Genomic DNA, 26,592 nt, shown 5'->3' on the forward strand with positions numbered 1-26,592 from the left:
CGCTTGTCTTCATATCTGTCCTGCAGGATTTTTGCATGTTGCATTAGGGGGAACAGCAATATTGTACTACAACTTTAAAATTAGCATCGAAGGGGCCTAGATATTATATAATTTGACTGGCAAAACTATGCTATACGCACCATATTACAGTGAAAATATTCTAAATATAGAGTACACTTAAACTGATTTTGATTTCTTTTAGGTGGGCCTGTCCACAGCAGTATATTGTTTTGCTTCCTACAATACACTGACTTTGGATAAGTACCTCATACAGCCCTACTTCCAAAAATCCGAACTATCCCTTTAATGTTAAACATCACATGTTTTCACTCAGGAGACAACTCCAGGACAGGTTAGACCTCAGGGCTCTGTGGTTGATTCCTCTGGGCTGTGTAAACAGTGTCCGGGTCAAAGTTCAGCCTTCTGGGCAAAGTTTCTACCGTTTTTGTTGCAGTGTAGAAGGTAAGAATGAAACCCTCTCTGTGGGACACTGAATTTCTTTCTAATGAGCTGAATGTCTTTAATGTTCTGTGGACTTTTTAATATCTTGAAGCGTGCATGTCTTGATTAAACAGTCAGTATATCTACCACAGCTGAATGGTCTCTCGGACCTCATGCATGTAGATTGAAGCAGCTTTTCAGATGGTTTTAATTATAGGGAGTGGAAATGACTGGCAGTTCTTTATTCTCAACCACTGATCAAAAATGTGTAAGGTGCTCTTGGGAAACAGGGAAAAAAAACAGGTAGCCAGTCCAGGCACTCCAAACTATAAGAAAAAGCAGTAATAATGGGAACGGAAATATCAAGAAGCTTTCCTTTTGTGGCTTAATCTTTAAAAAATTCAACATATTTTGACCATTGTAGGTTTTCATCTGCGCTCTAAACAAAATGTAATGTGCTATGGACTTGTTAGTATATCAAAGCATTGATGTTTGGATTAAATTCAGCGTCTCTCCAGCAGGTAAATGGTCTTGAATCAGCTGCACAGAGAATGTTTTCTAGTTGTTGATAACATGGTATTAATTGTAATTTGTGTGTTGACAAACCTCTGATCCACTCAGAGTCAGTGATGATTAGATTAAAAAAAAAAGTGTTAAACTTGCAAAATGAGCTGTAAAGCGTTGACTACATTTTTAGTTTTTTGTGTCAGATAAGTGTTGGACATTTTCAGCGGACAACCTTTGGTGCATAATTGCAGTGAAGAAGCAAAAACAGATAAGAATACAGGCCCCAGCTCTGGAATGTGGGTGTCAGTTTCTGAGTGTAGTGGCCCCAAAAAGGGGGGAGAGGGTGGTGGGAATTTGTCCCAACTAACTGGAGCAAAGAAAATCCTCACAATGGCTGAATTGGACTTGTGCCTTGCAGTGACAGAGAACTCACTGCAGGGTGTGATGCAACTGGGGAGCGCGATTGATTTTTCCTTCGAGACACTGAGGTAACGTCCGTTGTTTTGATTTGATAAGCTCATCGTGTGTGAACTGAACAGTTGTATTTCAAAGATAGGTCAGCATAAAATTTAGATGTGTCGTATTTTATGAAATGCTTTCCAACAAATAAATGAGTCTTGCGAATAAAAAACAATCATGTGGTCCCTGTAGTGCGTTATTGTTTGAGATTTATTCTGAAGAACAGTGAAGACTTGATTGTCTTTTATCATATAATGTTGTGGGACTGCAATTATTGACTGTAAAGGAGAGATGTAGGGCTTATCAACACTATCAATACCCTGTCTCTCTTGTTGCAATCAACAAGGAGGCCCAGATGCAGGACAGAGACTCAGGGGGTCGTGATAAAGAAAAAGGGGTTTTATTGCAGAAACAATGAGGATGGGGGAAAGGGGAATCCTGGTGGCAAAGGCAGAGGAGAGTGAACTTTGGGCAGGAAGGTGGGGCACGGCTGGGGGGTAATGGCTGGAAGGGAGCAGGCAGGTTGGCAGGCTGTGGTCAGGGAACCGGCAGAGTGAAGGAGGTGCCACACCCACAACATGAGGAAACACAAGAAACACAGGGAAAGACTAGTAATGTGGCTGTGACATCTCTCTTAATCTTTTTGAACTATCAAATCCACTTAGACACTGTTGTTTAAACATTAAAAAATATGACGTGTGCTTGCTTGAGAAGGAGGAACACCGGAGTGGAAACAATATTGCAGCTATTGGAAGACCAGTCTTTCAAGCTTTAGGCTGCAACAGTGAAAGAAAGTTGAGTGACACAAAAAACGCTTCATATTTTCAGGGTTTCCTTCAAAAGCTGAGGAGAATGAGGATGCTGAAGAGAGCCTCTGCACTCATCCTGAGAAGAGGAATTACAACTTATCAGAGCAGACTGTGCAAAAATGGTAAATACATCCTGTCATTATATCTCTAACCAGAAGCGTGAACTCGAGTCACATGACTTGAGTCACAAAATAGATGACTTTAGACTCGACTCGACAAAATCAGAAAAGACTTGCGACTCGATTTGGACTTTGGACTTTGATGTGAAAATGCTTGATACCTTTCCCCGAAGCCCAAAGATTAAAAAGTTGGTTATTTTGCCACAAATTAATTAGTTTTCCTTCATTTCCTGAATCAATTAGCTGTAACACTGTTCATTCTCAGCTAGTCGACACCTAATTCCCCAGATCCACTTTGTTTGAACCAGTCTGACAGCATCCAATCACGCTGCAGAAGAGAACCGTGATGGAACAAAAACTGAGTGGCTGCCAGAGACTGAATGAGGAACTAACTGCTAGTTAACCATTTGTTAATGAGTAACCCCTTATCAAATTGCCAATGATTAGTTAATGCTTAGTTAATAATTAGTAAGTGAAAAAATGAGCGAGGAATAATAAGGACTCAAAAAGAGTAAGTAATCATTGGGTAATGAGGAACTACTCAGTATTATGTATCTTTTTACTTCAGGAAACACAAAAAGAGTAAGTAATATTTAAGTAATTAGTAATTAATGGGTCGTTGCTAGTTTTGAGCCCTTTGCCAGCCGGTTCAGGGTTAATCAGGAACCTTTCATGCTCAGTATCATCAGTTCATCAATTCTTACTTAATGATTCATTAAATATCCCACTGTTCTTTTGTAACTCATTATCTACTATACTATAGTCTAATCAATAACTAATCATTAACTAATCCTTATCAACTCTATAAAATTTGATCAGGGTTTACTCATTAACTACTAGTTATCTAGCAGTTCGTTCCCTGGTAACTGCTCAGTTTTTGTGTTCCTTATTTAAAAGTGTTATCACCTTATGTTACTGAGCTCTAGTTGGGAAAAAATATCTTGAAGATAATTTTGTTCACGTACAAAAACTACGCAGTTGACAAACAAAAAAGAGATTGCAGTATGCAAATTGTGTTACAGACAAAATTGCAAAAATATCCAGATTTGTTCAACATTTGAAGTACCACAAAGGTCAGCGAGAAGTGCATTATGACTTGTTTTGGACTCGAAATTCAAAATGTAGGACTTGGGACTTGTGTGCAAAGACTTGAGACTTGCTTGTGATACGCAGAACAATGATTTTTGTCCCGTCTCTTGCATTTAAAAGTATAATGTACTCGCAGTTCATAACAAATTGATAATAATGATGATTTTTGTCCCGTGACTTCTTCTCTTAGACAGCCTCTTCAGAGTTCATCCATCTGTATCTCAGGCGCTGGCGGAAAACAAACCAGTGGTCGCTCTCGAGAGCACGATTATCACACATGGCATGCCCTACCCACACAACCTGAGGTACCTTCAAGTCTCAATTAAGTGATACCAGCAGCTCATAGTGTTTATTATTATTATTATTATTATTATTATTATTATTATTATTATTATTATTATTATTATTATTATTATTGCTGATAATTGAGTGCCATTAACAGGATAGTTTGAGTGTACACTATATTTATGACATTTTTTACTGCTTTACCTTGCTGTAAAGCCAAACTAACTCTTTAAAACACCAAAGTTACACAATAACACTGACTAACTAATCAATCAAGGCAGCGGTAGACCAGCAACTCCTGTGTTCTGTGAGGTTAAATTACTGTTTTTGCCAAAGGAGTCTGGTGGCTTTGGAGAGAGTGACATTTGACTTATATAACAGAAGTTTCCAGTTGGAAAAGACTGTGGTGGCAAAGTTAAATGGTAAATATATGGCTTGAATAAGTGTCTAATAAAAATCCACTTCAAAAAGTTTGAACGATGTGTTTTAATGCAGCACAGCAAAGGAGGTGGAGGCCATCGTGAGATCTGAGGGAGCCACTCCGGCCACAGTTGGAGTGATCGAGGGTGAAGTCCGTGTTGGCCTGTCGTCAGAGGAGCTCGACCACCTCGCCCGCTGCAAGAGCTCCCTGAAGGTGTCCCGTCGTGATCTGCCCTACGTCATCAGCAAAGTGAGGCACACGAAATCATCAAAGTAAACACACGACAGGGTCTCGTCCCCTTTAACTACCTGAGTCTGAGTCATTTATGGTCGTGCTTTGATTGTGTCCCGTTTTGTTATTTCTTCAGGGGCTTTCTGGGGGAACGACAGTGTCAGCCACAATGATAGCGGCACATCGAGCTGGCATCCCTGTGTTTGTCACAGGAGGCATTGGAGGAGTTCACAGAGACGGAGAGAACAGTAAGCAGACTGGGGAATATTGACTTGACCTTTACACATGCTGACACTAAAACAAACCGTGTAAACAGAAACACTGACAGGATGGTTCTGGCCTCCTTTGACATGGAGAATTAACAAACCTCTTATCAGGTGTATCAGATACTTTATTTTTATTTTTATTTACTTATGGTTTATCGAGGGACAATGCACACTACATGCATATATTATATAACTAAATGCTCATTTTCGTCTGTTGTCCCCCTGATTTCCTTTAGCTCCAAGATAAGCATCTATTCATGATTATTCCTGCAGGTCTGGACATCAGTGCAGATCTGACGGAGCTCGGCAAGACTCCCATTGCGGTGGTCTCTGCTGGCGTCAAGTCTATCCTGGACATCGGTCGCACCCTTGAGTTCCTTGTAAGAACACAGATAATTTTCATGTTTCCACAGTTCAATTGCAGATGTGACACTGTGCTTCCTGTTTGAGTGTGTGCTTCAGTCAGTCAAACATGTGTTAGGAATATTTTATTCACATCGGCTGGTGGTTGGTTTACCACAGGTTATTTTCTTGTTTTGTGTTTTTATGCCTCCACACCAGCGACAGCTGTGGTCGTCCCGTTATCGTAAAAGTGATATCTCAGGAATGCCTTTGTTAAAGTTCTTCAAATTTGGCACAAACATCCTCTTGGACTCAAGGATGAACTGATTAGAATTTGGTGGTCAAAGGTCACTGTAACCTCACAAAACACTTTTTTTGCTATAACTCAAGAATTCATACCTTAATTATAACAACATTTCATTCAAATAATATAATCTACTCTATTATAAAATGATGAAATGATGACAAACAGTCAGCTTCCATGTGACATTATAATGTTCTACAAAAACACTTTTCTGGCCATAATTCAACGCCACAACTCCAGAACAGAAAGGGAGACTGTGACCATATTTCACGTTTGGCTGGATACTGACGGGTGACTTGAATCTTGGGTGCAAACTGTGATTTCAAACTGATTGCATGGATCCTCTGTGCTGCTGGTTTTAGGATTTGTAGCTTCTTTGCAGCAACATCCATAGTTGAAGGCTTGTAGTCTACCACAAACTCATTGGTTCTGCTGATACTGATCTCCAGGACATGCGATTATACGTTTCAATATAGTGACAACTTCCATTTCACCAAAAAAATAAACTTAATACAGTTTATTAAATTCCCTCTAGCTCTTCAGTACAGATATTATTAGAGTCTAGACAGACAGGGATTTAAAATGTAACTGGCAAAGGCGTGCAACTGTGAGGCAGTGATGTTTTTTCCTATTTATGGAGCCAACACATTAATTAATTAATTAATTAATCAAAAGAAGCAGACAGATGTTGAGCAGAGCTGTGGTTTAAAGGGGGCTGTTGCGTTTCTCTGTTTTGTGTCTTTTCATAGGAGACGCAGGGTGTCTGTGTAGCCGCTTTTGGAGCATCAAAGAATTTCCCAGCTTTCTTCTCTCCGCAAAGTGGTTTCACTTCTCCATACCAAGTCTGCAACCCCGAGGAGGCTGCAAAACTCATCGGTACATCAGCATTTCATATCCTCAACATCAACCCTGTCTTGACCTTTAACACACAGAGGTTATGACTGTGAATCTGTTTTTTTTTTTTTTTTGCATTGTTCAGCAAGCACTCTGTCACTGGGTCTCCAAAGTGGTGTCCTGTTAGCAGTGCCCATCCCAGAGGAGCATGCAGCAGTCGGTCAGCAGATAGAGGAAGCCATACAGGCTGCAGTAACAGAGGCGAGGTACAGAGAGTCTCTGTGGTTTGTTGTGAATCAAACGGGCTGCCGATCTCAGCTGAAAAAAAATAACCACTTTCTGTTCTCTTTTTTTTGATGAACAGTGCTAAAGGTATAACAGGAAGGGATGTGACGCCATTCATTCTACAGAAGGTCAATGATCTGACTAAAGGAAAGTCCCTCGAGGCCAGTATCCTGCTGAAAATCTAAATCATTGATAACTGAAGCTGACGACCTGATCATATCAGTTTCTTTGAATCAAAAAAGACACTTAGAATATTAATAAATTTGGCCAGGCAGTGTTACAGTGCAGTGATGTGCAGTGATGTCCTTAACCTGTCATGTTCTTAGACATTGCTCTGATTCATAACAATGCTAAAGTGGGCAGTCAGATAGCCTGCTCGCTGTCAAGACAAATCAATGAGAGGAAGTTCAAAAGCAAGACTTGTCATCATGGAAAACACTCATCAGACTCAGACTCAGATATCGTGAGTATGAACACACAAGATGAACAAAGTGTTCAAGTCAAATATTGACACAACACATTACCCACAATGCTGTTCTTTTACAGGTTGTCATAGGAGGAATAAATGTTGATTTTATCGCTAAAGGAAAAACAGAAACGCTTATTGTAAGTTTAATTCATAACACCTTTATTTATCCTCACTACAGCTCATGTAATATCATATTATGGCAAGTTGACTTGTTGTCTCTTTCAGTTTGGACAGACCAATGCAGGAAGTGTCTGTCAGGCATTTGGTGGTGTAGGTCGAAACATTGCTGGTGGGTTTTTATCTGTTCATGCATGTTTTCACCTGTAGTTTAAGTAAGGGGTAATCAACAAATAGCTGTGTGTTAAACAGTTTGAAGACACGATGTGGAGCAAAGAACCACCTGATGCAAAATTGTTTAATGCACACCTGTAAGTTGGTTATCCCGCTTATACCATGGTCATTTGACAACAATTTAATATACTTTTTTATGGTGAAAGTTTTGCACTCAAATCAAAAGTTATAAATTGAACACTGCCTCCTAACTAGAAGTGATGTGAGCAAACAATTGTCCAGCAATTTTTCAAGCAAGCAGCATGTTACTCAGCCTGTTCGCTAATACATCTCCTCCAGTTAGGAAGTGGTGCGCTTTAATGTTGCTATGGTTACAAGTTGGGTACCAAATGAATTTCGAATGGTGATTAAACTTGAGGCGAACTACATGCGTGTTAAAAGGTTTTAACGCACACCTGCTGACCAATCAGACAAGAGTATTCACCCAGATGATGGTATAAATCTGATTGTCTCACGCTCACTTCTTTGCTGCTCTCCTTCAAGACTCTCTGAGTCGATTAGGACGTAGACCGCTGTTCATCTCAGCTACTGGAGCTGATTCGCACAGTGATGCAGTGTTTAACTACTGTAAACATATGGTATGTCTACACCAACATTACTGAGCATGATTATAATCCATTTTACTTAAAGCTACTGCAAGGAACTTTCATATTTTGTTGATTTTGGAGGCCCATGTGGACAAAAGTGGTAGTGTTTCCACAGTAATAAGCACAAAATATAATGTCAAAGAAGAAATTATGGAAATAAAAAATCTCACTTTGCATGGGAAAAGGTAAACACGGGCTCGCTCCATCTCACAGAGAATCCAACCTGATGTCAGACATTAAAAGTAGTTACTCAAAAATAATTGATCTTCTCTTTCATGGTCTGTTTAACAGATGTAGGTCATATTAAGACTGTTTCAAAACCTGTTAAAACTCCTTGTGTGTAAAAGTTCTTGACTTCTTTTCTTGTTTCTGTAAGAACACAAGTGGTGTGGCCAGACTAGAAGACCAAAGCACAGCTACGTACTGTGTTGTTATTGGTGAGAACGGAGAAATGAGTCTTGGACTGGGAGACATGGACATTCATCAACAAATCACAGAGCAATATGTGAGTTCTACTGACAAAATTTTTGATTTTTTGCAAGGGTAGCCCAGGATTTGTGTTCCAATATCATAGTCTTCATTGTTTTCCACTGTTTAAGATTTGGCTCCATGTCGTACCAACATGTTTCTATTGTAGCCCAGAACGAGCAAACCAAACACTGACTCTGGATACGGCCTTTCGCATTTTTTGTGAGTTTTATGGCCAGTGTAGTTTCTCCTACATGTTTGGAAGAGGGTGAGGTGAGCAGCATTCGGCATTGCAATCTGCAAGCTCACCTCTAGATGCCACTAAATCTGACACACTGGTCCTTTAAATTGTTTTTGCGTGTTTCATGGTATCGTATTGTATGTGCACCTGTGAAGCACCTCTTGTTTTCGAAATAAAGGTAACTTACTACATGTCTTTGTTTTACCTTTGACTATCTTTCTAAAGGTGTCACAGTTTGAGAAGCAGCTTTCATCGGCCTCTCTTGTGTGTCTCGACGGAAACATTCCCGTCTCCACCATCGACTACGTTTGTTCCTTTGCCTCTAAACATAACATCAACGGTAAACAAGTGGAGATGGTCAGTAAATAATGATAATAATATTAACAATTGATCACAAAGCTCTTTAACAAAATACAATCAATGTGTGTCACAGTTTGGTATGAGCCCACAGATGCAGAGAAGGCTTGTAAACCTTTCCTCTCAGACGCCTGGAAGTCTCTGTCTTATTCATCCCCAAACCTGGCAGAGCTGTGCACCATGAACAAAACACTTGGTCTCCCAACACCTGAAGGTAAACTGCAATCCTTAATGAGTACATAATGCTTCAGCTGTGGTTTTATTCACTTTGTTTACTTCCTCCTGCTCTCAAATGCATTCCCACTCGCAGTTGTTTCAGTTAAAGTTCATGAGAAAAATGCAAATCATGTGATAGTAGCTGAGGAAGTGGTTTTGTCGTGTGGGATGGCAGTGCTGCCGAGCTCTCTCGAGGAGGTGCTGAGTGTTGCTGTGGCTCTCTCACGCCCCCTTCTGGAGCATATTCACTGTCTGGTGGTGACTCTGGGGGCTAACGGTCTGCTGCTGTGCGGAGAGCATGAGGCAGGCTCGGTCAATCTGCAGCCAAGGAAACAGAGGAGGGTAAGAGCAGCTGATATTTAGACTGATACTGATGATGATGATTATTATGACAGAGAAAGTGAAGGTTTTTGCTGCACCTGTGTTCACAGAGGAGGCCGCTCTGTGCTGTCTACTACCCAGCACTGACAGTGACAGCAGAGGAGACAATGAATGTATCAGGAGCAGGAGACAGGTGCTAAAAATTTACTTGACCTACTTCCTCTTCCCTAATTTTACTTTCCAAACTTCCTCTGCTTTAGTTTCATTCACTTTTCATTTCCCATGACCTCTTTCTCTTCCTGTCCCTCTCACTCAAAAAAAATAAATAAAAAGTCTTGCCTAAATATTCAAACAAAAGATGCTCATCCCTGCTCTGTCTGCAGTCTTGCAGGTGCTTTAATCGCTGGAATCTTCCAGAACAGAGACACAGACACCTGTGTTCGGATGGGGCTCCTGGCTGCACGGCTGTCCCTGGTGTCATCGCACCCCATCGCCCCAACACTCACCTTAAACTCTGTGGATCCCAGCACAATCCCCTCTCAGAACTGGCCCAAACCCAGATTTATGTGGATAGATTAAAAATATTATGAATTTTTTACCACTACTGAAGAAATTAAGTCTATCTATCATTGGTTTGTTTAAAATATTTCTCAATATTTTATCATCTCTGGCTTTAAAATTTATGATTGGATTCTTGTGAAACCTGCATGTAACAGTGACTGAATAAATGATGGTCATCATTTTTTTATTTGCATGTGTATATGCCCTTTTCTTCCCTCCAATTTGCTGAGACCCACCTGGCACACCCTGATGGACCCAAAGGGGACCTCAGTCCCCACTTTGAAAATCATTGTTTTAATCTGTATACTCAGATCCCAGTGTAAAATACTCAGTTACAAGTAAATTCACTGCATTAAAATTTTTATATGAAAAAATGAACATAAGTGTTTTGGGGAGTTATTTTAGGTAAATTATTATGTAGATAGCATTATATTACTTCAAATGCTGCTGTGTAGTTTAACTTGAAAGATAAGATTTGTAAGTAATAACTAAAGCTCTTAATAAATATACAGGAGAAAAAAAGTACAATATTTCTCTCTGAAATGCAGTGGAGTTGGACTGCAAAGTGATGTAAAAGAAAACAGTAAAGTACAAGTACTGTACTTAAAAATGTACTTAAGTACAGTATAGTTTAGTATTTTATTCTGCATTGCCACACTCTACATGTTTATGTGTCCTAAACCTAGCCTAAAATTGAAAACTACATTTCCCACAAAGCATCTGTCCGTGTGCGCAGACTCAGTGGTACTGAACACTTGCCCCATTCCCTCCTCCCTACTTTAATGCTAGCTAAGATGGTGGTTAGAGCGTAAATTGTCTATACAATACCAAGAAAAGAAAGGGGCAAAACATCTTTGTAGCCTTTTAATTACAACAGAACAACACAGTTACGGTTGTCCTAACTGACCGTTTATAGAAATTTTGACATTTCAGATATATTGGCTCGCAGTCCCCGCCCAATTTGGTGTGACTTCTTTGGAGTGGAATCCTAAGCTAAATACGGACAGGGTAAGTAACGCTAACGTTAGCCAAGTTGCTAACTGGGCTAGCCAGCTTCCATTCTCCCTCAATAAAAATGACACCTGTGTCTGTTACGACTCTACAGACTGACATTAGAGTGTTTACAAGCTTATTAGATCACTGTCTAGGTAATCTTGATGTCGTGAGAGCAATGTCAGTTGTTTATACTGCCAAAAACTTGCTCCCAGTTCACCGTTAGCTTGTGTAGGCCGCGTCGTAAGCTTGGCTCCAAAATCCCGTACATTTTGATGATAATGTAGCATGCTAGCTACGCCGATGCTAGCGGTTAGCAATAAGGCAAGCTGTCAGTGAAGATGTGGGGGAAAGCGTAACATTATGGTGAACGTTTTCTTTCAAACATTTCACGTCAATATCAGGTTAATAATCATCTTTGTGTGTTTTAGTGTTGTGATTCAGTTCTGGTTACTTGCTATTAGTCAGACCGGCTTCTTTTACCAATTCGCGGCTAATGTTAGCTTAGCCTAACGTTAGTCAAATAACATCTGTCATAATGTACGATCCAGAAGACAGAGCAGCTAAAGTTACCAGCCAGGCTAACTAGCAAGATATTCTGGCTTCATACACGATTTTACCAATCAGCTGATATCTGTAAGTGAGGCAGCAACACCGTGATACTCCTGTACATGGTGATTTATTAGCAACTACTTGACATGTTGGCGTTTCTCTGTTGTCGTGTAATTCAGCTCTACACTGTAAGGTTTTATCAATCTGGGTTTGTCATTGAGTTAGACTGCTGGCAGCAGTGTTGTCACGTACAAACCAGGCTGGCGTTATACTGCTAACAGATGTTTCACTTGTAAATAAACGCAGTTTGTTGCGTTTCCCCTTCACGTCCATCATGACGTTGTGTCTAGTAATGTCAACCCTGAAAGATATCACATCCGCATTATCATTTTAACAGGATGATTGATGTGTCTGGCTTGTTTTCTATAAAAACTAGGGTGGGAAATTAAAGGGATAGTTCGCCTAAAAATGAAAATTCTGTCAGTATCTACTCACCCTCATGTCAGTTGAAGGTAGGATTTAATTTCGTAGTTGACAAAACACTGCTGGAGGTTCTCAGGAAAACAGTTTTGCAGAATCTCTCAGTCAGTTTAAATGAATAATGACCACTTTTCAAGTGGGGAAAAACAACCAGAAAAAAACACAAAAGCCCTACATACTGCATGTCTGGTGTAATCCAAGTCTCCTAAAGCCCTGATGTGCTGCTTACTTGCATGCGCACACAGTCACGCCTCACATACCAAGTTCATACGGTGTGCATGCACACATGAACTTGGCTCCAATCTAATGATCTACAGTGAAGATTTAGGCTAAAAATATGGTGTTAAGGAAGTCTTTTCACCAGGCGAGCAGTATGGAGGCATTTTATGTTTTGTTTTTGTGTATGTTTTGTTCTTTTTTCCTCAGTTGGTTTTTTACTCATGAAAACTGGTCAGCATTTACTTCCACTGTTTGGGAGATTCTTCAATGCAGTTTTTCTACGAAACTCCAGCAGTGTTTTGTGAACTAAAAAATTAATCCCAACCTTAAGCTGGCATGGCAGTGAGTAAACAATGACTGACTTTTCATTTTTGGGTGAACTATCCCTTTTAACATTTTAAAATATGAACATCCACCAGCCGCTGACAGGTACATGTTCAAATTCACGAACGACTTAGTAAGTCATTATTTTGTGACTGAAATCTACCAGCCACTTACATATTTTACCATCATTTGGCTGGTGCTAATTTCCTATTCTGTCTAAGACATACTGTTAATGTGTCCTTTTATTAGGCAGTCACTTAAAACTCAAGCTTTTTAATACAAAGTCCTGCAATAAGTCAAGCCTTTGTGGATGTCATAATGTTCAATTTTTGTTGAAACTGTCTGAGAGGTGTTGATTCACCTTTATGATGGCAATAATTTGTGACCCATCACAGTTTGCCAGAGCCCTAGGTGAATGCTTTAAAATGCTTAGTCTGCTCAACCAACAGTCAGGGTGTGAAATTAGCTTTTTAAAATGTGAACATCCACCAGCCACTGACAGATACAGATTCAAACTCACCAGCCACTCAATAGTAAATCATTTTGTGTCTAAAATTTACCAGTCAATTTCATATTTTACCAACATGTGGCTAGTGCTACCTCTATTTCCTACCCTGCCAACAGTCAATAACTCAAATATATTCAATTTACTATCACAGACAAATATGAAAACCAAATATTCACCAGAGAATTTTTGACACTTGCGATGAATTGATCATCAAAATAGCTGCTGATTCAGTTCTGTCAATCCACTGATTATTTCAGGTCTGAAATGTACTGAGAGTCATTTCCCTTATTATTGTACCCACAATGACATAGACAACATCTGAACATATGAAACATCTCTGCAAACAAGATGACGCAGTTCAGCAGCACTGAAAGGGACCATTAAGTTGAACCAACTAAGGCTGTCAGAAGTATCGGTACTTTTCCAATATTGAGTGTTTAAAACTGATACTAACATTTCATAATATTGAAAGTACCTAACTTATAAATAAATATGCATGCAGGTTGTTAGTTAAAAAATAAACAGGAAAAAAATCCTAGTTTGTGTGCATAGGACTTTCTCTTTGCTGTGGTATCAAAAGAGGTATCATATAAATGGAACAGTATATCCATCATTGAAGTAAGATTATATTGTATTAGACTTCATAAACTGTCATCTGAATGTAGTATTTCCTTTGCTGAACAGGTCAAACTCTGCATGAAAAATATGTATATACATACATTTTGGTGTGTGCTCAGTCTGATATTATGACCTTCGTGGCAACTAAGTAACTTTCAAAGGTTATACAATCGAACTTTGGCAACAGGTTCAGTTAGTATAAGAGTGTGTTCAGTTCATATGATTTCCAATCATGTCATGATGGGGCTCTCATTCTTAGCCTCTGTATGTTTTCTTAGCCCTGTGCTCTGTGACCAGCTTCAACACTCACCCTCGCTGCGCCATAGGATGTCCCACAGCCCTGAAATGAAGGACGACCCCATGGAGTGCCCTCTGTGCATGGAGCCGCTGGAGATTGATGACGTCAACTTCTTCCCCTGCACCTGCGGCTATCAGATCTGCCGCTTCTGTTGGCACCGCATCCGCACAGACGAGAACGGCCTCTGCCCCGCCTGCAGAAAGGTGAGCAGATGAACATAACAGGGAAACCTATCGCAATCTGAACAGAGAGGCTGTGTTTGGGAAAACGGAGATTATGATGTTGAAACCTTTGGTTTAAAGTAGCTTGTTTGTCAAAATATGATTTACAATTTACAACCTCACCAGTTTTGGTGCAGTAATGCCTGTTAACTAAACACTAACCAAATTATTTCAACCAGAAGAGTATTTTTCAGTAATCAAACTAAATTGTTGGTGTTTTTGTGTAGCCGTATCCAGAGGATCCAGCTGTGTACAAGCCACTGTCACAGGAGGAGATCCAAAGGATAAAGAACGAGAAGAAGCAGAAACAGAACGAGAAGAAGCAGAAGGTGACAGAAAACCGCAAGCATCTGGCCAGTGTCAGAGTGGTCCAGAGAAACCTGGTGTTTGTGGTGGGGCTCTCGCAGCGACTCGCCGACCCGGAGGTGAGTACAGTGACTTAAGCTACCTGTGACACTGGAGTGTTGGAACTGTTGGTATTTTAGCTTAATTTGAATAAGGCTGTGATGAACTGAAGGTATTAGCTGCTACCTTTGTCTTGGACTTTTCTAACAGGCACAGACACAGTGAAAATCATAAATAAATTGATAGAGAATGATTTTAATGCACATTTAAAGGTTTATTAATGAACCCTGGACCCAAAACTTTGTAATAAGTCGAATATATTTTTTGCATTGTGCCCACAGGTCCTAAAACGACCAGAGTATTTTGGGAGGTTTGGAAAAATCCATAAAGTGGTCATCAACAATAGCACATCGTACGCTGGTTCACAGGTGAGAGGTTTGAGCAAACTGACAGGATATTTTAGAACATTAACAGAACTTAATCAGTGTTATTTTTTCTAGTAGAGGGACTATTTGTCAGTGCTGTAGAGAGACACTGTAAACAGAATTGAACAGCTGCAGTGGATCTGTTTGACTTGTATGTTGACTTTAATTTTCTGTTTTTTTTTTAAAGGGGCCTAGTGCCAGCGCTTATGTCACTTACATCCGCTCTGAAGATGCTCTAAGAGCAATACAGTGCGTGAACAATGTGGTTGTTGATGGCAGAACACTCAAGGTGAGAAGTTAATTAGCACATCATGTGTACTTATATTTCATAATTACAAGTTTTATTTGCATAAAAGCCATATGATCTATATTTTGTGTTCTCTTCCTGCCTGCAAAACATAAACATCTTTATATTAAAAATCTTATGATGTAGAATACTGGAATTAATGTCCTAAAAATGAAGGGTCCTCTGAATTTTTCTTTACAGATGTCTTTGAATCATTTGTCAGAGCTTATCTTTCTGTCTCTCTGTTACAGGCTTCTTTAGGCACAACAAAGTACTGCAGTTACTTCCTTAAAAGTATGCAGTGTCCCAAACCTGATTGTATGTATCTACATGAGCTGGGAGATGAAGCGGCTAGCTTTACTAAAGAGGAGATGCAGGTAAAATAGTTGTTTCTTTTCCTGAAATGTCAACTGAACTTAAGTTTGTTACTGTGTATGTTGATTTATGCTTCATGTATTAACAAAATTATTATTTTTCATTTGTTTTTAGGCGGGGAAACATCAAGAGTATGAGCAGAAACTCCTCCAAGACCTCTATAAAATTAACCCTAGCTTTCTACAACCTCCAGCATGTGGAACAGAGAAGTCAAAGAGTAAATCCAACTCCACACAGAGGTGAGTTTTTTATTCTTTCTCCTCTATGTTCTCCCTCTTATGACTTCCACAGTCCCAATTGATTATTGTGCTAAGCATTGACTGTAAATAAAGATGGACAACGCGCCTCCACTTCCTCCCACTGAACAAAAATGAAGCCAAAATATCCTGGACATGTGCGCTGGCATCTTGTGCCGGTGATGTCATTTGGAACCAGAGTCTGCGCAGTAGTGGTCAGGTTTGGAGCCGCAGTATTGAGGTCCTGCCCACACAACCGGTCAACTCACTCAAGAGCAGAGCTCAGCTGTCAATGATGACATGAAACCCACTTATTATTGCATCAAATTACTAATCAAAACCAAACTGGTCAGAAAAATGAACACTTGAACATGCATCAGAATAACAAGAACTACCAAAAACGACAGAAAGCATCTTTGGGAAAATATATGATGTGTATTTTGTTTTTGTTTTTAGTTTGGCCCATGTCCTGTCTGTTAACATGGAAGGGTCTGGGGGAATTTATGACCTATACTGCAGCCGGTCACCAGAGGGCGAGCAAGATGTTTTTGCTTCACTTTTAGGAAGCTGTGCTAATCTTGATTTTTCTCCTGCTTTGTAACAGAACCAACAGTAGCAATGGTAAAGATGGGTGGCCGACGCTGTCAGGACATAACAAACTGGCCAACGGGCTTTCAGAGGACCGCAAATCTCCTCCGTTGCTAGACTATCTAGACCAAGAAGTAATTGCTTCAGACGGGCTAGAAACAGAGCTGGGTCCTGGTCAGCGTACTGCGCTGTCCCCCTTCTCTTCTAACTGTGACAGTAACAGGTAATGTTTACTGCTCCTCAGTAAAACATAGTTTATTTATTTGTTAAGCATTTCTTGTTCATGTCTCTAAATGTGTCACTTGTCTGTCTTCAGTCCCAGTGACAAACCTCCAGAATCAATCGGAATGGTGAATGGCGAGACTTTGCAACAGGTAAAAACAGCTCAACCCTCTGTTTTGTTTCAGTTTCTTATAAACAAAGGTGAATCAGGTCTGAGAAGGATGACCTCACAAGAGTCTCTCTTCTCTTTCTGCGTGCAGATACCCACCAGTGACTCCCCTTCTCCTCCCCCGGGTTTAACCAAGCCCAGCCTGGTGGTGCCCATCAGCGTGTCAGACCTCACAGCCCGTTCGCCTTTCGAGGGCGCGGCAGCTGAGTCCCAGTCGCTCTTTTCAGACAACAGTAACTTCAGACATCCTAACCCTCTCCCTGCTGGCCTGCCCCCCTTCCCCAGCTCACCCCGCGGCAGTTCTGACTGGCCCATGACCCCCGAACCACAGAGCCTCTTCACATCAGGTACAACGAAGATTTTATTAAAACATTTTTGTGCTTTTTGCTTAATTTTCAAACAATGGATTGACCTGATGCTTCTTAATGTCAACTATTTGTTTTGATGATTCAGTGGCCATTATCTTTGTACACCATAATATTTACTTTAATTGTGATGGTCTCATTAATTTATAATTTTTGTTGTTGCAGGCATTATAAATTGCCCTGGATAATAAAACTAGCTAAATGCTTAAAATCCTAATTATAACTATGAGATAAACAGACACAGAAGAGTGAAATCCAAAGTAAAAGGAGAAAACCAAAGGTCAAGTGTGTAAAATTTCTGGGGTTTGTTATGGCAAAAATTGAATATAATATTCGTAAGAATTAACTTTCATAAGTGTACTGAAACTAAGAATCATTGTGTTTTCAGTAATTTTGAATAAGTTGTTTACATCTACAGAGGATGCAGGTCCTCTTCCACAGAGGTCTCCATGTCAGACTTCAGGTTTATACACGACCTGGTTGCAATCTATAAACTCACCACTAGATGCCACTAAATTCTACACACTGTTCCTTTAAGTGTCTGATTGATTGTGCTGTTTGTCTAAACTATGGTTTGTCCTGCAGCTGTCTGTTTAATGTTTTGGCCATTAGCATTGTTCACCATATTATTGACTATATTAGTGGTGGTGTCATTAATTTAGGCATCTTCTGCAGTTGATGGCATTTTAAATCATCCTGGACAGTAAAACTAATTCAAATGTTAGAGACCTTGTCCACATTTAGTCACTCAGTCTTTTCTTATGGGAAATAAGCTATAAGTCATTAGTCATTACAGAATGACACATTTCTGTTGCCCCTTTAGTGTTGACAAATCAAGTGTTAGCAAGCTTTTGGTTTTAAAAGATCCCTCTGCATGATGGCTTTCGTCTCAAACGGTTATATCCAAGAGACGGTCTGAGTGTTCATTTAAATCAATATGATCAACTTTATTTGTCTTTTGTTAAAGGTATGAAGTAAAAAACAAATAAACAATAAAAGCTAAGCAGATACAAAGATCAATATTAAGATAATCAAACAGAAGGATGAAATCCAAATTAAAAGGAGATTTAAAATCACTAGAACGAAAAGATAAAACCAGCATAAGAGCATTTGGTATGTCCATATTGAATAATGCTGAGAAGGAAAGTTTTTAAAATCCTTAATTACAACTGTTATGTTTTCAAGGTTAGAAATATGTTTGAATTTGAATATACCCCTTGAAAAATGTTTGCTTTTCAACATGATTCATCTACACAGTCACTCATGTAAACAATGTTTTCATATTTGAAATGAAACGATCTCGTCATCATATTTGTCATTCGTAGCTTGACAAGTCCTCTGTTGATTCCTTACTCTGAAAATTACCAAGCATTAAATAATCATGATCAGAACATATAATCAAAGATAATATGAACGGCTGGGTAAATAAACAAAGTGACAGTATAGATTGATTGTTGTATATGTAAAGGACTTTGTAAAGACATGTATAGTAACAATTATGGTTTGATGATAGAGGCTTGGAGAGTCTGAAGATTTTTGGTTTAGGTACCTTGGAAATTGCTTTAATGTTCTTGAAAAGCAATGCAAACCCTGGATTAAAGAGCCGTCACAGCCTGTCTTTTCTCCTTTTCTCTTGTTCCAAAGTCTGGAGGCTCTGTCTGCAAAGGCCCTTTGTCACCAGCCAGTCAACTGATGAATTAGTTAAAGAAATCTTATGGCTAGTTCAAGAATTGCTCACATGGAGGACCGGTCCAGTAACTCATCTCTCTTCTCTCCTCACAGACACAATACCAGTGTCTTCCTCCACAGACTGGCAGGCGGCCTTCGGCTTCGGCTCGTCCAGCAAACAGCAGGACGACGATCTGGGCTTCGATCCGTTCGACGTCACCCGCAAGGCCTTGGCCGACCTGATCGAGAAGGAGCTGTCGGTGCAGGATCAGAGCCCCTCGTCCCCGGGGCCCTTCGGCCAGGGGAGCAGCAGCGGCCACGGTCCCAGCCTGCTGCCCCCCAACCCGAACCCCAGCTCCTCTCACCACTTCCCCAGCGGCTTGCCACGCCTCCCGCAGCTCCACCACAGAGCCATCTACAGCTCCTTCAGTTTCCCCGGCAGTCAGAACAGCCAGGCCAGTCAGCAGCAGCAGCAGCAGCAGCCAGCCGCCAGACACCCCTGGATGGGCGTCCCCACACGAAATAACCTCACACACTTGAACCACTCAGCCAGTGCTGCCTCACACAGTAATTTCCTGGACCTGAATCTGCCCCCTCAGCACAACACAGGGCTGGGAGGGATCCCCATCTCAGGTACCAGACACCTGGGTCACTGTGGCACCTTCCTGTGTTCAGACAGATGTGTTACATAATGGTGTTATTTAAGCTCACAACACATGTACACTGCCACATGGCATCGTGATACTTGTTTTGATTAGAGTTTATTGACCTTAGAGAGGAAACTCTGGTAGATGTAGTTCTGCAGTTGACCACTAGTCTGTGATAAAAACACCTGAAGAACTGACACGTCTGTTTTCCTCTCCTCTCCTGCAGAAAACAGTGGCTCTATAGACGGCTTAAATGTGAAAGAGTGGCAGGACGGCCTCAGAGCTCTCCTGCCCAACATCAATATCAACTTCGGGGGCCTCCCAAACTCCTCTTCCTCCTCATCCTCCTCCTCCTCCAACAGTGTTAACCACATCGGTGGGCCGGCAGGGCCAGCGGGCATTTCACACAGCCTGAGCTGGGACGGCACAGCCAGTTGGATGGACCCTGCTATCATCACAGGTACAAAGTCACTGATGTGATTAAGAAATTAACGTTAATTAACGTTTTAAGATTCTTAAAGTTAACCTGTTGAAACCTGCAGATACCCTGAACAATTTAACACTACAAGGCCCAGTCCTTGGTTGGACATTCAGTAAACTAAAATGCAAGACAAAGAAAAACAGTTGTAGTAGTTTATCAGTTGATTAATCAACTTATTCATTTAGCTACAAAGTTTAATTTTGTGTTTTGAACTTAATCAGACAAACTCAAATTCAGATATGACACTTCAGTCACATTGATTGCTGACACATGTATTGACTTTTACAGAATGATAAATCCAAAGAGTTTGGCAGAAGAATTCTATTAAAAATAATTGTCAGTTGCTTCTTCATTTACATGAGAACTGCTGAGTTATTCATTTATGAGGGCATTAGGAAGCTGATAGAAAAGGTGTTTTAGCAGTTCTGCACCAAAAAAACAATACAGAAGCCTTTGGAATAATCATAATTTTTGATACCCTTCTCCCTGTTACAGTATATAATTTACCAGTTTCTGCAAATAATGCAATGGAAACAACAGTCAGTGTTCAGTATGATTGAAAAGTCAGAAGGCTGCAACTAAATATTTTCATTATTGATCAATCTGCGAATTGTTTTCTCAATGAACAGGTTTCTGGCTTTGTTTGTAAAATGTCTGGAAAATATTAAAAATGTCCATCAAATTTTCCCAAAGCCAGAGACTAAAAGACAAGAAGATTAAGATTTTAAATGTAAAATAATATAGAACAAAGAAGCAGCAAATCTTCACATTTGAAAAGCTGGAACCAGTGAATGTTCTGGCATTTTTTGCCTGAAAAATTGGTTTTGATTCATTTTCTGTCAGCTCTATTTTCAGATACTTGAATGTTATCAAGTTAAACATTGATTAACAGTATTTTTATGCTTTAATTTAGAGGAACAGTAATATTATTTATTGAATATAAGGGAAGATAATGCCTGTTGAGTACAGGTATGACCAGCTAGTTTAGTTCCTCTGTTGAGTGTTCTGGAAAATCTACCAATATGTCTGGAAAGTTCTGGACTTTTCAAGTGGAATATGTGTAGGAGCCCTGTTTACTGCATTTACTGTCTTGTTTGTTTCTGACCTGTATGTATTGTCATCACTCATCTGTTCTGTGACCCCTCTCTCTACCACCCTCTCTCTGCCCCCCTCAGGCATCCCGGCCTCGGCAGGCAACAGTTTAGACTGTCTCCAGGACGACAACCCACCACACTGGCTCAAGTCCCTGCAGGCGCTCACAGAGATGGACGGCCCAGCCGGCTCAGCGGTGCCCACTCCCCAGCCCCTCCACACCGGCCTCCTCGACGCCCACCTCCCCCTCCACCACAGAGCCGCCGGCGGCTGGGCTCCCTACCTGCCCCCTCCCACAGCCAACCCCGCCAGCCAGTTCCACTCCCCTCCCCCCGGCTTCCAGACCGCCTTCAGACCCCCGGGACAGCCCGCCACAGAGCTGCTACAGAGTGCCGCTGTGGACCGCCACTGAACACAGACTACAGCAGACACCCATCCATTCCCCCACTACCACTTTATACCCACTCATCCTGTACCCCCGCTCCCCCCTCCCCCCCTCCAACGCAATACACACCAATCTGCAGAGTATGAAAAATTATTAACAAAGTAACAAACATGCTTTCTTCTTTTTCTCTTCCTCCTTCCTTTTTGTCTATTCTGAAGGCCGATTTGTTTTTGTTTTTGTTTGTGGTACACGAGTTATCATCATTACCCTTTGTCTGCTACCATCACCACTCCTTACATCTAGTTCTGGGCGTGACGTGGGGATTCATCGTGTAGCTCGCTGTAATCGGAGAGCACAAGAAACATCAAAGTATAGCATCCAGCGCCCAGTGGTGACACAAGAGTTAACTCCACAAACTTGGCGAAGAAACAAATTAGCTGAAGTGAGGTCTTTTTTTAAAAAAAAGTAACTAATGATTAAGCATGAACATTTGTGTTTTTGAAAGTTGAAGTCAATGATAAGTTTTCGAGGAATGAAGCAAGCTGTGAATCCGCTCTTGAAGCTTTGCCCCAAAGACCCTCATCCTCCCCACTCTAACAGGAGACTGTGAAACGGTTAACTCTGACAGCGACGATGCGAATCAGGCGAGATGACACAGAGAGAGAGAGAGAGAGAAAAGAGGGTTAGCTTTTCTTTTTTGAGAGTGGTTTTTAAAAAAAAGTTAAAAAAAGAAGCTGAGATTTGGTTAGTAGAGAGTGAATGCAGATGACACATGAGGGGAGTTGAGGGCACAGGCTATGCATGGGCTCCCTGTTAGGTAGGGACACAGATGGCCTGCTTGAGAGGCCTCTTGGCCCCATATTCCCTTTAGTGGAGGACTCCCACTGGCCCCGTCCTGCTGCTGGAGGGAAAATTCTGCTGAACCTCTGTATCAGAGGATAGAGCACTGCCTAACTGCGGGGAGCCAGGGCTTTGGGAGATCGTGGCACACATCCTGAGCACTAGGGTTAGACTCTTACTCACAGTGCCACTGTGTGGTACCTACAGTAGCTAGCCCTAACATGGACAAGCCACCACCAAGTAGATAGGACAATGATAACTAGGGTGGATGAGGAAAACTACTAATGAGGGTAGCAAATAGGGTTAACAGGTCCCTTTGTTCCACCCAGGAGGGCTTAAACGAGGCCTTAAAACGGACAGATGAGAGAAAGGAGCTCGAGTGATTGGAAAGGGGGAGTCTAGCGACAACGATTGCTGAAAAAAATATGCAATATTGTATGTGACTTCGGCAACTGTATGTGAGTGTGTCACAAAGGGAACGTGCTGCAAGACAAAACCAAGTACTGTAGTAGTGATTCAAGGAGCTCTCAGCCTTTTTTAGGATTTGAGATCGATCCTCTCCGACCACCGCCTTTTTTCTTTTTGAAGTCTTAATTCTGATCCGTGTTCGCTCTCTTCTCTCTTTCTCCCTCTCTTAACCCCCCCCCCCCCCCTCACCCATACCTCCCCCCCAACCCCTCCCCTCCTGTTGTTCCCTATTTAACAGTATTCACAAAAATGAACAAACTCATCCAGGAGAAACCAACACAGAGTCGTCATACAATGGGTTTTAACGTGATGTTGCGAGAAAAAAAATACAAAACAAAATTGAGGCGCTTAAAGGAAGTGAACTGTCCTCTGCAGGTCTGGAAAAATGAACCTTAAATAAAACTGAAAACTCAAGAAGCTGGTGTTTGTCTGCTCTTGTGTTCTCAAACATGTGCACTGATGAATATTTAAACCTTAAAGTACTCACCACCACCGCACTGTGTAGAGCTGCTCCACAGGAAGGTCACTGTAAATTCACTCCTGTTTGTCGTTCCAATGTCTTCCACTAGGGGGCAGATCACTTTCTGTCAGTGATGAAGCTCTGCAGTCAAACTTCAGTCGAGCACACACAAGGTTACACAGAATCACTCTGAGACTACAGATTTTAAGGCACAGCATGTTTTTCCCACTAAATAATAATTTAAATGGGTATAAGAATTTGTTAGAAACGATTAAATGCAACTATAGTTCAATGATATGATAAGAATGAGGTGTTTTCACATGTTTCAGTGTGTCTTTCAGTGTAGTTGCATTGCTGGGAGCAGAGCATGCCTTCATATTGCAGCCCTCCAGTGTGCAGCTCTGCACTCTCCCTGGCCAATGCAGCATTAGATACCTGCAGCAGAGACCTTTTTTTTTGGTCCTGTAGGATTTAAGACAGACACAGGGAGGAGCACAGTCGATACTCATACAGCAGAGTCACTATTTTTACAGTTAGACATCAGAATCAGGGACCCTTTTTTGCCCTGTCAGTACAGTTTGTGTGGAACAGACAACAGGCACATGAGTGATATGACATTTTTTGGTCTTTCCGGTGTTTAGGAAGTCTATTCAAGGTTTGTCCTGGTTAGGGATGCAATTTTTTTTCCATTATCTATAATTCTATGATCATTTAGTCCAGGAGGTTTGAAAGTCAAAGGGATGTAAATTAGAAGTGGAGTTAGTTCATTAGCTCAGTTTTTCAAACTTGAGTGATTTTTAGAGGATTTTGGAGAAAAAATATAAGATCTTAACTTTTATCACTAAGTTTTTGGAAGTTGGAAGATTGATTGCTATTTATAGTGATTATAGTTTGATCATTGATTGAGTACGGATGATTTACTGATTTACAAACCTTATAGTAAAAAAATACTTAGGTATCTCTAAGATAAAGTCCTCTTAATTTGCGAGTCCATGGTGTAATTTATTATGGGAGTTCCTGACATTAAAAAGTTTGGGAACTTTGCACCCTAAAAAGTGCAGAATTAGCTGTCAGCAGTGTCCGTTCGCAGTCTACTCACGGATTTACAAACTACTATCAGTGCATTAATTTGATACTGAAGAGAACTGAACAACGTGACGATTCTGAGTCCTGGAGTTACAAATCTGTTTTTGCCTCTGCGCTGGCGACAGCCGTGGCTGGAGGCATTATGTTTTTGAGGCGTCTGTCCGTCTAGGAGAGAATGTCATCAAATGGCACAAACGTTCACCTGAACTGATTAGAATTTGGAGGTCAAAGGTCACTGTGACCTCACAAAACATGTATTTGGCCATAACGCAACACTTCACACGCTATTTATGACGAAATAAAAATACTCTATAAGTGAAGACAGCATGTTTCTCACTGGAAATTAATCACACGTGTGTAGCGATAACTTCTATTTTGCCAAATACAATAATTTCCTTCTAAATCTTCACTGTCCGGACTGACATGGATGTAAACTGCAACTTGATTGGTTGGCAAAGTCATAAAACTTTGAGGAAATAATTCTCATTTCAGCCCAGATTTGTTTGCATTTTGCCAAACTGGTTCCATTAAAAGCATGCTGAATGAGTTATGAGCAGTTCCTGTTTGCAGTGTACTGATGGATATTCAAACAGCCACCACTGCATTACTGTGATTCTGGAGAAAACCTAAAAGTGAGTCAGGCAAGTTTTACAGCTGTTTTTCTATATTGTGTTTTACTGTATTTGGACAGGTGTTATACAAGGCAACATCTGTTCATATACCAACTTCCACTTATTGGTGCTCACAAAAGAGCAACTATACTGTGTATCTGTTCATGACTACATTATAGTATATTATAAATCATTTATTAACTATTTATATTGTATACTGATGAAACATGCTAAAAGGTTAGGCTTAATGTATTGTTAACCAGAAGTTAATATAATATAGTATTTTGTAAGTGCTAACCAGAATTCAATGATATAAAACAAAAGATAAAAGCAAATATAAAATATATAAAAGAATCAAATTTTCACATTGAAATTTAGCTATAAGTCTGACTTTTAACAAGTTTAAGAAAGTATAAAGCTGCAAGAACCCAAAATAAAGGAAAAACAACACAGGCACCCAGAAAATACAAATCTTTACTGATAATTGCTCTAAATATTATATTATAGAACAGTTCTAGGTCATGAATGATATATAGTAACACATATACAGCTGAAAAATGTAAGAAATAAAGGTATAATACAATCTCTTTACATGTTAAGTGATTTTATCTCAACAATCCCAACATTTTAGAGCCTTTTTCATTGATATAATATAAATATATACCTTTAAATAACTGGAAATGAAAAACAAAAAGAAAAAAATTAGAGGCATAAATGAGCAAATATGTGAAAGCCTCCATGTTATATAAATTTAATATAAATAAAACAAGTTCACCAATCAACCAACAGACTCCAGAAGGTTTAAATGGCTGAAATGATTGTGTGATTTATCAGAACAGTTGACGATCACTGTCCTGTCGATCTACTGACGTGTTAGTGGTGAATATTTTCTGCTCAGGTCCTGGTGTGACTGGACATGTGGGTGAAGCGAAGCTGCCCGCGGCCCGCTGCCTTCAGGCTCCAGGTGCTGAGCAGGCAGCAGCAGAGGAAGGTGAGTGTGTGAATAACGCAGGCAGGCAGCAGATTCAGGGGCTGTGACAATGAGTCAGCAGCAACACGGGGGGGGGGGGGGGGGGGGGAGCTGTGCACACAGTGTTCCTCAACCAACACACACACACACACACACACACACACACTCATGCACACACCGCACTGAAACATAATGGAGGCATCTTCGTGATGATGCATACCTGACATATTCAAGAATAGCATCTGTTTGTTTTCTACACCTACAGAAAACAGCTCCAGTGTTTGGGGCTTTAGTGGGAAAAAAAAAAAAAAAACTGGCACAGAATTTGCCTAAAAGCATGTCGAAGTTAATTATTAAGTGCTCTGTGACAGACAGCGTTGCCTAAAACGAATGATTAGTTTATTGATTTGCTTGCTCTGCTGAAACTGCATATTCATGCTCATTATCATAAGGGGAAGAGAAGGACCAGGGAGTGAGGATGAATGATGAAGCAAAAGAGGTTAGAGGTAATTGACGGAGATGAATCGCATTTTAGTCATATATTTCAAAGACCTTGGTCAAATAGCAGTAGATTATTCTTATTTAATGTTAAAGCGCCAGCACTGGGGCAACTCTGACTTCAAATCTCTGCCTGCAAATGCCTAAATGTCTGAAATATGCTGAGTCTTTGCAAATAAATGTGTGCAAACAGCATTTA

At 40.5% G+C, this 26,592-nt stretch overlaps 2 protein-coding genes across 8 annotated transcripts; both read left to right on the top strand.

Annotated features, from left to right (window-relative positions):
• Positions 1–1,833: 1,833 nt before the first annotated feature.
• Positions 1,834–10,119, top strand: LOC146316860 (uncharacterized). Of its 5 annotated transcripts, none has more exons than XM_084734602.1 (18): positions 1,834–2,338; positions 3,615–3,729; positions 4,205–4,379; positions 4,498–4,609; positions 4,901–5,007; positions 6,023–6,149; positions 6,253–6,373; positions 6,472–6,557; positions 6,719–6,855; positions 6,939–6,998; positions 7,087–7,150; positions 7,696–7,790; positions 8,176–8,304; positions 8,734–8,848; positions 8,942–9,079; positions 9,176–9,423; positions 9,513–9,595; positions 9,786–10,119. In XM_084734602.1, the coding sequence occupies exons 1-18, from the start codon at positions 2,260–2,262 to the stop codon at positions 9,979–9,981; spliced, it is 2,187 nt and encodes a 728-aa protein (XP_084590728.1). In that variant the 5' UTR covers positions 1,834–2,259; the 3' UTR covers positions 9,982–10,119. The 5 variants fall into 5 exon arrangements, with proteins under 5 accessions (XP_084590728.1, XP_084590729.1, XP_084590730.1 ...); XM_084734603.1 differs by having other exon boundaries at positions 9,221–9,423; XM_084734604.1 differs by having other exon boundaries at positions 9,224–9,423.
• A 617-nt stretch (positions 10,120–10,736) lies between these two features.
• Positions 10,737–23,185, top strand: cnot4a (CCR4-NOT transcription complex, subunit 4a). 3 transcript variants are annotated; one of them, XM_084734399.1, is made up of 13 exons: positions 10,737–10,971; positions 13,936–14,158; positions 14,404–14,601; positions 14,863–14,949; positions 15,134–15,235; positions 15,484–15,609; positions 15,722–15,846; positions 16,448–16,654; positions 16,748–16,805; positions 16,914–17,169; positions 18,970–19,488; positions 19,729–19,962; positions 21,159–23,185. In XM_084734399.1, the coding sequence occupies exons 2-13, from the start codon at positions 13,985–13,987 to the stop codon at positions 21,485–21,487; spliced, it is 2,415 nt and encodes an 804-aa protein (XP_084590525.1). In that variant the 5' UTR covers positions 10,737–10,971; positions 13,936–13,984; the 3' UTR covers positions 21,488–23,185. The 3 variants fall into 3 exon arrangements, with proteins under 3 accessions (XP_084590525.1, XP_084590526.1, XP_084590527.1); XM_084734400.1 differs by having other exon boundaries at positions 13,955–14,158; XM_084734401.1 differs by having other exon boundaries at positions 13,984–14,158.
• Positions 23,186–26,592: the final 3,407 nt, after the last annotated feature.

This window comes from Lutjanus erythropterus, chromosome 13, assembly GCF_056507025.1.
Source record: "Lutjanus erythropterus isolate fLutEry1 chromosome 13, fLutEry1.hap2, whole genome shotgun sequence".
Lineage (NCBI taxonomy): Eukaryota > Metazoa > Chordata > Actinopteri > Lutjaniformes > Lutjanidae > Lutjanus > Lutjanus erythropterus.

What these genes read in the sequence shown, in the direction of transcription:
- LOC146316860 (XM_084734602.1), top strand. Translation starts at nt 2,260, where the DNA reads ATGAGGATGCTGAAGAGAGCCTCTGCACTCATCCTGAGAAGAGGAATT. An exon ending in AGGAAAGTCCCTCGAGGCCA is followed by an intron (nt 6,558 to 6,718) that starts GTATCCTGCTGA and finishes TCATGTTCTTAG; the next exon opens with ACATTGCTCTGATTCATAAC. An exon ending in TTAACTACTGTAAACATATG is followed by an intron (nt 7,791 to 8,175) that starts GTATGTCTACAC and finishes TGTTTCTGTAAG; the next exon opens with AACACAAGTGGTGTGGCCAG.
- cnot4a (XM_084734399.1), top strand. Translation starts at nt 13,985, where the DNA reads ATGTCCCACAGCCCTGAAATGAAGGACGACCCCATGGAGTGCCCTCTG. An exon ending in TCTGCCCCGCCTGCAGAAAG is followed by an intron (nt 14,159 to 14,403) that starts GTGAGCAGATGA and finishes GTTTTTGTGTAG; the next exon opens with CCGTATCCAGAGGATCCAGC. An exon ending in TTACTAAAGAGGAGATGCAG is followed by an intron (nt 15,610 to 15,721) that starts GTAAAATAGTTG and finishes ATTTGTTTTTAG; the next exon opens with GCGGGGAAACATCAAGAGTA.